Genomic DNA, 10499 nt, shown 5'->3' on the forward strand with positions numbered 1-10499 from the left:
TTAACAAGCTCTAGCTGTAGAAATTAATATTTATTTAAACCATCTGCTGATAACATTTTCTCTCTATTTTTAGAAACATAGCAGGAGCTATAACAATAAATATCTAGAAGCTTATTGCATAATCACACTTTCAAAGAAATATTCCCACAAACACTGGTTGAATTAACAGTTCCTGGAATTGGCTTAGGTTGCCCCTTTTTTTTTTTTTAAACATGCAGAGGTGGCTGCCTCACAGCCTTAGCAATCTTCCTCTGTCCATCAAATCCAAGGGATGGTATTCGTTGTGTATCACCACCAGAGCGTTTCTTTCCAAAATCCCTGCTGGAAACCAGTTGGAAATCGACAGAGGACAACACTTAAGAGCAGCAGGTGGAGGGAGGAGGCAGCACCACGGGGTGGGTGTTTGGGGAGCTGAAGTGCAATGCAAACGTGCTGAACTTGCAGAGATGAGCACACTGAATCCATTCTGACATCCTGCATTTCATTTTGCCAGCAAAACTGCATTTTAGAGGTTTAATTGGTCCTGGGTTAGGTGTAAACAACCCACACAAGGAAGACCCTTGACCTTCTTTATACCAGGGAGTCAGTTTGCTCTCCTTTATTACCTGGATGCCACAGACATTGCAGAATTAAAAGAAAAATAACCTTGCTCCAGCATCCTTTTCTTGACTATTTGGAGAGAAAAAAAAAGGAGTGAAACCAAATACTTTCTCAAGAGGCTGAAATTTACAAAAAAGCCATAAGAACTTCTATATTCCCTGGGGTTTTTTTTCCTGAAATATCAGTGCTAAAGTGCTAAATTATACTTTATTTCCAAATCACTGAAAATTCAGTATTTTCCCCAGATAATCAGTGGAATATTGTATCTACCAATTCCAGCCAAACAAACTCTCCCGGTTGTCTCCCTGAGAAAAGGCAAACAGACACCTCATGTTACCGACACAGCCATTGCCATGTGGTCAGAAAGAGGAAGAAGAATGGTTTAATTTGTTAACAGTTTGTTGTTAGACATCATCCTCCTCCTCATCTTCATCATCTTCTTTTGCAATGAAATGGAGCTTCCTGGCTTCTCGCCTGCTCCTCGTCACGCTCGGGAGCACAACTGCCGGGAGATGCTGGAGGGAAAAGATCAAATCAACAAGGAAAGTCTGTGGAGGCAGAACTCCTACCTCCACCAGCTCCCATCCTCCCTCAGCTGACACAGGAACCAACCCTCAGCTTGGGAGCAGTGGCACGAAGCTAAAGCTGTGGGGCTCTGGGGTGAATCTGCCCAAACCAGATCCATGGGCAGAATCAGGGCTAGCATTACTTCCACTGGTGTGAGGAGGATTGGCACAGGGTGAAGGGCTCCCTAAACAAATCCTCACTGCTCCCTAAATACCACAAGAAACACCTAAAAGATGGCAACATCACTTGCCCTAAAATTATGCTTGTTAAACAGATTCAAATGTAAAGCTCTGGCTCTTGGGTCAGTTCAAAAGCTGAGGTAGACAGAAACCAGTTTCCATTCCAAACAATCCCAATGCAACAGGGCTGGAACTGGGTGATTTCTAAGATCCTTCCAACACAAGCTGTTCTATGATTCTGTTAAGAACCAAAGAATAGCAAAAATCTATTTTATCAACAATATGTCTCCACAATGTCATTATCAGTAAAACTACCTATCACATGGAATCGGAATAAAAAGTCTAAATAAGAAGGATTTTACACCTGAAATTAATTTAGCTGGGCGAGTAATTTCATTTCTGATGGAGAGCTTTACCTGGGGTACAGGGCCCAACAATACTGGTCAAATTCACCAAGAGTTTTGAGGCAAGTTTTAAGCAGAGCAGGGCTGAGTCTAAAGCAGGAACAGACTCATCATCTCACCAGTTCAACGTCTCCGAAGAAGCGGTGCACTGGCATGGGCTGGTTGCTGTCCTCATCCGAGAGGCCGCTGCTGTGCTCCAGGAGCATCAGCCTCCGCGGGCGATCCGTGTCCTCCGAGGTGGCCCCGTCAAAGCTCCCACAGCTGCTCTCCTCTTCACTGAACACGTGATAGTGGTGCAGATATCCACCTAGTTTTAATGGAGCACCGCTGGAATTCATGGCGTGTGGCCCCAGAGAAACACCATGCTCCTTCTCCTGCTTCCCTTCATCAGTCTCTGGAATGCTTTCATCTTTTTCCTGTTGGATTATACTGCTGTCTCTTGGATCTTCTGAACCTCCATCCCCATCAGACGATTTAGGTGTTTCCCCCAGTGCAGCAAGGTTTCCACTTTCACACGTGAATACCTCTAGTTCTGATTTTAGATCGCTTTCTTCATATTTCATCCTCTTTGCAGGTCGTCCTTCAGTAGCTTCATGTGATGAACACTGTTAGAAAAAAAAAGACAAGATTGTAAAGCTCACTTGAAATAAAGAAGAATAAAATCACCTCATCTCTTTAGTTGCAAAGCTGGCTTTGGAACAGAAGAGTTCCATCACACAAGTGGCATTTTGATCCAAACCTTCTAAGAAAAGTAATTAGTAGAAAGTGCATGTGAAGAGAGAGAAGAGGAGCAGACAGCTTACATAACCCACAATGTACAGTCCCGCAAGAGAAAAACACTTTTCTCAGAGAATAAACTAGCACCGTAAGAGGTCAATCACCATGTTCTTATTTTCTTAAGGATGATGCTAATGGGAATTACTATGCCAGGCCTGTCATCACCCGGCACAGCAAGCGGCTAAATCTGCTCTGTATTTCTGCACTGGAACAAGCAACGTCGTGGGAGGAGCGGGAACGGCGATAAATTTACCTCAATTCTCCTGATAATTCCCACATGATGATGCTCAGATTGCAGCTGTTAATAATCACCTGCGATCCCCCCCCGGGGCTGCGAGGCCTTTCCCTCACACACCATCCCACCCGGCCCCGTCACTCCTACCGGGCTCGCCGTGTCGGCTGTTTCCCCCGCGGGCTGTGCGGGGTCGGCTGCCGGGGCGGCCTCCGCGGAGCGCCGGTGCCGGTGCCGGTGCGGTGGCCGTGGCCGTGGCCGGGCCGGGCGAGCGGGGCCGGCGGTGTCCGAGCGGCTCCGGCCCCGCTCCGCGCCGCCCGCCGCCATCTTGGGCCACGCGCGGGCCCGCGCTCGCCATCTTGTGGAGCTCCGGTCAGGAGCCCCGCGGCGAGCGCGGGATCCGGGCACCGGGCAAAGGGCTCCGGGATCCGGGCACCCGGCAAAGGGCTCTGGGCACCGACAAAGGGCTCTGGGCACTGACAAAGCCCACCGGGAAAGGGCTCCGGGATCCGGGCAAAGGGCTCCGGGCACCGACAAAGGCTCCGGGCACCGACAAAGCCCACCGGGCAAAGGGCTCCGGGATCCGGGCAAAGGGCTCCGGGCACCGACAAAGGGCTCTGGGCACTGACAAAGCCCACCGGGCAAAGGGCTCCGGGCACCGACAAAGGGCTCCGGGCACCGACAAAGGGCTCTGAGCACCGACAAAGGGCTCTGAGCACCGACAAAGCCCGCCGGGCAAAGGGCTCCGGGCACCGACAAAGGGCTCCGGGCAAAGGGCTGCGGGCACTGAAAAAGCCCTCCGGGCACCGGCAAAGGGCTCCGGGCACCGACAAAGGGCTCCGGGCAAAGGGCAGCCTCATCCCAGCCAGTGAGGACTGGGAGCCCACGGCCCTCACACACCGCAGCCCCTCACACACCATAGCCCCTCACACACCGCAGCCCCTCACATACCATAGCCCCTCACACACCATAGCCCCTCACACGCCACAGCCCCTCACACACCATAGCCCCTCACACACCATAGCCCCTCACACACCGCAGCCCCTCACACACCATAGCCCCTCACACGCCGCAGCCCCTCACACACCATAGCCCCTCACACACCATAGCCCCTCACACACCGCAGCCCCTCACACACCGCAGCCCCTCACACACCATAGCCCCTCACACACCATAGCCCCTCACACACCATAGCCCCTCACACACCGCAGCCCCTCACACACCATAGCCCCTCACACACCATAGCCCCTCACACACCACAGCCCCTCACACACCGCAGCCCCTCACACGCTGCAGCCCCTCGCTCGCCCGCAGCCCCTAGCTTGGACCACAGACAGCATTGCCTTAACAGAAGCTTTTGGCAAAGTGAGGACAAAGCAGCTCGTCGCAGGTCACACAGTGGGGTGGGTTGGAAGCGAACTTGAAGATCACTCATTCCCACCCCTTGCCATGGCAAGGGACACCTTCCACTAGCCCAAGCTGCTCCAAGACCCGTCCAACCTGGCCTTGAGCACTTCCAGGGATCCAGGAGCAGCCACAGCTCCTCTGAGCAGCTTGTGCCGAGGCCGCCCCAGCCTGACAGCCAAGAATTTCTTCCCAATATCCAATCTAAACCTACTCTCTATTAGTTTAAACCCATTCCTCCTTGTCCTGTCGCTGCATGCTTTGGTAAATAGTCTTGTTTCTTCTTTCCTATAAGTTCCCTTCAGGTATTGGAAGGCTGCAATTACAGTTTCTGAAGGGAGCTTGCTGACCTCCCTCCCAGCTGCTGCTTGGGTAAAAACCCATCCCATCCTGCCTGGGAGCTATGTAGCTTATAAACATTTGAAATCGTTTGCTTCCCATTGTGTCTCGCTCTGGAGCAGCGCTCGCTCCCATTCAAGACGTGGTGGAAGAGTTATTATTCAGATGTGCTTCTCTCTGCTTTCCACAGCCCTCAGGGAACAAATTATGTCAGTAACTCAAATCCCTCTTTAACTTCAAGGACTCTGAGGGTAGCAGATGAATTTCTGTATAGTAAAGCACCCAGATTTAAGTACGTAATTATCCTGTCTGATGTTACCGGGGAGGTGCTGTGGGGAGCGGCGGCAGGTACCAGTGCCCTGACGGCCACGTCCCCACGATGGGGCCCACTGGCTCCATCCATCACATTAAACACAACTCCTTCTCCAGTTAATTCAGTGCTTTGGGGATGCTGTGGGGATTTTTATAATTCTGTCCATCTGAGGGCACAGGAGCTTGTTTCTTTATAGCAGCCTTTAATGTTCTTGCTCATTGCAGAGTTGTCCCACGAGTCTCAGTGGTACCTGTGCTCCTCCATCCAACTTGGCTGATTAAATGCTTGTCCGTTCAGCCTGGCCTTAAAAAACAGAAGCAACAATTTAAATCGCAGAAATAAGTAGCAAGACTGTACCTATGGGGATATTCAAGAAATATATTTTTTCTCAAAAGTATAAAATCCCCCCATTAAACCATGCAGGTTTGGAGAATCACCTGCACGTTGTTGTGCAATTTCCCTCAGTGCTCAGGGTCCGTCTATTCTTTGTTCTCTGGGTGAGATAATTCATATTCTTCTCCAAAACCTTCTCGACTTGCTCCACTCTCTCACAGTGTTGTTGCTTGCAGCCATGGAATACAGATGATTGTTTTTATTAGGCACTGAAAACTTATACTGTCTTGTAAACAGCCGCAGACTGAAACTGGCTGAAAAGCAGCATTTCTGCAGCTGGAAAACGTGGTTCTTGTTTTAATTTCCACAACAAACTGAAAATAGTAAGGAAAATTTAATTCTAATAAATACTTTTCACAACACTGTACGTTCCTTGGGTTTTATGTCGCTTTGCAAAGCTGATGTGACTGAGCGCTGAGAAGGGGGTGGCAAAGCCCTGAGCAGTCCTGTGGCCTTCGGTGACCTGGTGTGGGGTGGGGTACACAGCTACAAGTGCATGAGGCTCTGTGGGGTGACCTTGGACACAGGGTACAAGGGACACCACAGTTTAGATGGAGCTGGGATGGCAGGGCTCCATCCAGAGCTCTCATGTCACACTCACCCTATTCCCCACTTTAACCACATTATTTTGGGGGCAGGTAGTGACAATTTCACAGCTTCAGATGTTGCTGCATCTTCTGAAATATGGCCAAGATAAAAACTGCCACACAGTGCAGGAAGCACCCAGGAGAGACTGTGGATCCCTCTGAGATCCATCCCCTTCTCAGCAGCAGTGACTCCCAAGTGACTTGAAAGGCAACAGGGGAGACTGCCAACAGCCAACAGCCCTCTGAGGGAATCAGAGCAGCACGAGCTATTTACATTAAACCCACATTTCCACATAAAAGGGGGCTTATTCTCAATATTTAAGAAAAACGGGTTATGTTAGAATCTGTTGTCTAAGCAGGCAGGGAAGAGAAAATGAAAAGAGGGGTTTGTGAGCTCCACCATTCCTGTGAAAACTGGCGGCTCTGCAGCAGCAGCTGATGAGCTTATGGAGCAGGAAGGGAGAGCTGGGCTGTGAAACTTGATGTGCAAATGAGCTTCTTGCAGCACTTGTCTCTGCGCCTGTCACTTGCACCAGTGTCCCTGTCTGTTATAATCCTCCTGGTTCATTTGGCTAAACATGACTGACATGCCAGGGACAGCAGCCAAAAAAAATGTTGCCTGTAAACATGCTGGCTGTTAACTGTTGAATGTGAGGTCTGTCATACTGAACAGCCATCCATCAGGAGCACTGGCTGGCCTTTTCCTGCCACAGAAAAGGTGGGTTGGGTTCAAGTGGCTGAATTTTTCTGGGGAGAAAGCAGGAAGAGCATCCGCTTCCCAATAACCAGGACCAGGAGCCTTGCTCCCTGCTGCATCCTTCTGGCTGCCCCCTCTGCCTCCTCAGCAGGAAGAGTTGGTCTTGTGTTGAAGATTTCAAGAAAAGGTGTTTCGCTGCTGTTCCCTTCCATCACATGGTGTTGTTGTGCCAGCTCAGGTAATGTTGGTGAGCACTGAGGCTGGATGGGGCTCTGAGTAACCTGATCTAAGGAAGGTGTCCTTGCCCATGGCAGGGAGTTAGAACTGGATGATCTTCAAAGTCACTTCTAAGCCAAAACATTCTGTGATTCCATGATTCTATGGACTGCCAGTTTTGGGCTCCCAGAGGCACTGTGTACTTGGAAATCCTCTGGGAGTTAATACCCCATCTCAGACTTAAATTCTGCAGCCCTCCAATGCAGCTGCCCTGAGCACTGCTGACCTGAGGACCTTTGCACCACTGACATGGAATAAACCCCTCATTTCCATCACAGAGGAGTACTCACATCAGGAGCTGGTGAGCCTTGACACAGAAATCACAGGCAATTTACGGTACATAATGAAACTTTATGCTTGCCATGTGAGAAATCTCTTTGAGTCTTATTTTGGATTTCTAGCAAGTGTTTTATCAAGGACCAAACATGGAAAGGCAGTATCTGAAGAAATTAATTAACACGACAGAGCTGTACGTGGGCTTTGTGAGAAAGAGCAACAAAGAGAAAACCTGTGACATTTGTTAATGACAAACCATAAGGAACTTGGGAGAACAGCGAGTGCAGAGAACCTGTCTGAGGGGCTGTTTGCACTGGGCTTCCTGTGATGGGTATGGCTGGAGCCCTGCCAGAACTCTCCCCCAAAGCCTTGCCTGAAGCCCTGCTGCTCATGGTCTTGTCCCCCTGCTACTGATGCACTTTTTGTAACCATCTCTAGTGTTTACCTGGCAAATCCTTCCCAAAGCACCTCCAAACACCGCCCAGTGAATTCCACCTGCCCTAGGTCTCCTGCCTTCCCTAAGCCCCTCTTGCTCCTGGCATATTGATTTTTAAAGTGTTTCGCAAACCACAAGTAAATCTCTCCCAGCACAAAGCGTCTCACTGGACCCAAATCCTTACCTTTGCTCCAGGAGACTGATTACATGGATTTTAATGATTTCCCGGCAACTTGGTATGGCTGTTAAAAAGTGTCAGCTACAGAAACCTTTTCCTGCCTCAATTAAACAGGACTGTAGCCGTGGGAACAGGCCCTCCCGGCCCTCCGCTTCCCGCTCTGTCACGTCGCTTTGCTGCAGGTTTTCATTAGGGTTTAATTAGGGTTTCGTTCCCATCGAACTTCCCGGCCGGGACAGCGGCTCGGGCTCAGCCGCCGCCCGACGCTGGGGGTCAGTGTGAGACCGGCGCTGCGGCCGTGGGCTCGGGGACACGGGGACACGGGGGACACGGGGGACACGGGGGGACACGGGGGACACGGGGGGACACGGGGGACACGGGGGGACACGGCGACGTAAAGGACACGGGAGGGACAAGGAGTTTTCTCCGTTCTCCCACCCACCGAGCCTGTCTGCCCTCCTGCGAGGAGCCCGGATCGGGGGACACAGGATGGCTGGGGCTGGATGCATGTTAAGGCTTACCCCGTTCCGACCCCTTGCCACGAGCAGGGACACCTTCCACTATCCCAGCTTGCTCCAAGCCCTGTCCAGCCTGGCTTTGGACACTTCCAGGGCTGGAGCAGCCACAGCATCTCTCAGAAACCTGTGCCAGCGCCTCACCACCCTCACGGGGAAGAATTTCTCCCTAAAATCACTGTATTTCCCCTCTTTTATTTTAAAGCCATGCCCCCTCGTCCTGTCACTCATTGCCCTTGTCCATTGTCCTCTCCAGCTCTCCTGGAGCCCCTTTAGACACTGCAAGAGGTTCTAAGGTCTCCCCAGAACCTCCTGTTCTCCAGGCTGGATACCCCCAGTTCTCCCAGCCTGTCTCCATGGGAGAGATACCCAGATTTTGCCTGGCTGCTTTGCTAGGCACCCCAGGGAGCTGGAGCAGTTGTGTTCTGCAGCTCTGAGTGTGCTGCTCCCAGCTGGAACAGGGCATCTCAGGAACAAACAGCTTCTCTTTGTTTCCTCCAGCCCCCTTGCCTGCAGGTAGCTGAGCCTGGTCCTGGCATTGCCACCCTGCCCAGCTGTCAGAGGGACAGGCTGGGAACACCACACTCAGCAAGGCTGAACTTCATCCAAAAGCTGAGCCCAGGCTGTTCTCAGCATAATTTGCTTGGTTAGATTTAAAATAATAATAATTTTAAAATGCCCTTCCTCTGTCCTACATGCCAGTGAACATCAGGCTCACCGAGCCCCAGCCTGATTTTCCACCAGTGACAGGCAACATTTTGGTGAGTGTTGTACATTATTTAACACATATCTTTGGGGAGATAAAAATTCTTTTGAGTGAATTCAAGTGTCTTCTCTACACACCTGACAAGGATGGAAGTGGCTGTTTTACACAAGGCTCATTAAATATAAACCCACCGTGTTGATTTCAGCATCTTAAATTACTTAAGCCAATGTAATGGGATAAATATTTGATGGTGAATTTTATTAAATTTCCACTACTATTATGTTACTGCTAAAAATATAAAGATTTCTTTAAAGCCTGCTTGGTGGTCTCCAAAGGCAGATGATTGGAAATCTGACTCAAAACCTGCCTGCAGGGATTGTTTTAGGGATGGGAATGAATTCTCTCCTTCCCACTGTCCTCTGCAGGTAACAGCAGATTCTCCTTGCTCCCATCAGGATCAGTCAGTCCCTGGAAATAGTGACAGTATCCCAGGCCAGGCCCAGAGCTGTGGAGGGCACACAGCCGAGGCTGTGCCCACCAAGGGTGGCTCTGCACAGGACAACCCTTGGGAGCAGTGAAGGAGGGCAGGGAGTGTCCCACAGGAGGGTGACTGTGGGGTGGCTGCTTGCAGATGTTGATGGGGTTTGATCTCAGGATCGTGTTTATCTCCTCTCCCAGCTTCTGCACTTTGCAGCTCTGCTTGGACGGCAGAACAGAACAGAAGTATTGTGGTGTGGTGGGAAATCACCCCAGAAATGAGCACCTGCACAAGCTCTGCGTGTGCCCCAAATCTGGAGGGGCCAGGGCACTGTCCCTGCAGAGCTGCTGGTGTGGTGTGGGCAGGGGTCACCTCGGTGAGCACTCACAGACGCTCTGCTATGCATGAAGAAAGGGAAATCCACCGAGGGACTGAAAAGAGGACATCACCAGGATGTTTTTAAACTCTGATTTGACAAAATCCTACCAGATTTTCTCTCATTAGCACTCGCCTCTGAACGCAGCTTGAGGTGAGACCTACCTTTCAGCAGAGCTGTGGGCCACACCAGAGCCCCATCCGAAAATGCTGCCCCGTGAATCAGTAACACATCTCGAGTCAGAGCGCAGCAAGTTGTGCAGTCCTGAGTCTATAAATATTTCTGTTTGCCTTTGAAAGGATTGCTGCACAGTGGCACTTTCTCTCCCTGTCACATAATTAACTCTTGCTCACTTTCTGTCGCTTGTCTTGTCATAATTCAATACGTAAAGTTTAAAACCCCTCAACAATTTAATTCTTGGCATTTAAGAGTTGCCAATTTCTGGGCAGAGGAAATTTCCCAGGACAGAGCTGGTCCAAGCAAAGGCACATGCCCATGGATGAACACCTGAGATGGAGAAGACAGCTGGACCAGGTGGCATTTTCTTAGCAGAGCAAAAAGCCATCAGCATTTTCCTGAAGAGGTGTCTCTTTCCCTGATATCCTGCAGGAGCGGGAGTTTAAGCCACTGCAGGAATCTCATCACAGTTCAGTAGCTCCCTGAATTAAAAAAGGATAATTACAGATGAAGCACCCTGGAGCAGGGCCATGGAAAAGGCTATTGAGGTCAGTCTCTTGTCCACTCTCAAGACTTCATTCAGAACCAG

At 50.5% G+C, this 10499-nt stretch overlaps 1 protein-coding gene across 1 annotated transcript; it reads right to left on the minus strand.

Annotated features, from left to right (window-relative positions):
• Window positions 1-11: 11 nt before the first annotated feature.
• C21H1orf174 (chromosome 21 C1orf174 homolog) lies at window positions 12-3130 on the minus strand. Its single transcript, XM_030289279.4, has 3 exons — window positions 2910-3130; window positions 1870-2355; window positions 12-1115 (listed from the first exon to the last, which is right to left on the minus strand). The coding sequence occupies exons 1-3, from the start codon at window positions 3084-3086 to the stop codon at window positions 1005-1007; spliced, it is 774 nt and encodes a 257-aa protein (XP_030145139.4). The 5' UTR covers window positions 3087-3130; the 3' UTR covers window positions 12-1004.
• Window positions 3131-10499: the final 7369 nt, after the last annotated feature.

Source organism: Taeniopygia guttata, chromosome 21 (assembly GCF_048771995.1).
Source record: "Taeniopygia guttata chromosome 21, bTaeGut7.mat, whole genome shotgun sequence".
Lineage (NCBI taxonomy): Eukaryota > Metazoa > Chordata > Aves > Passeriformes > Estrildidae > Taeniopygia > Taeniopygia guttata.

Bases quoted from the DNA above. Each gene is read 5' to 3' on its own strand.
- C21H1orf174 (XM_030289279.4), bottom strand. From the start codon at position 3,086: ATGGCGGCGGGCGGCGCGGAGCGGGGCCGGAGCCGCTCGGACACCGCC. The intron at 2,356-2,909 runs GTAGGAGTGACG...TTTTTCTAACAG, and splicing joins CAGCCGACACGGCGAGCCCG to TGTTCATCACATGAAGCTAC. The intron at 1,116-1,869 runs GTGAGATGATGA...TTTTCCCTCCAG, and splicing joins TCTTCGGAGACGTTGAACTG to CATCTCCCGGCAGTTGTGCT.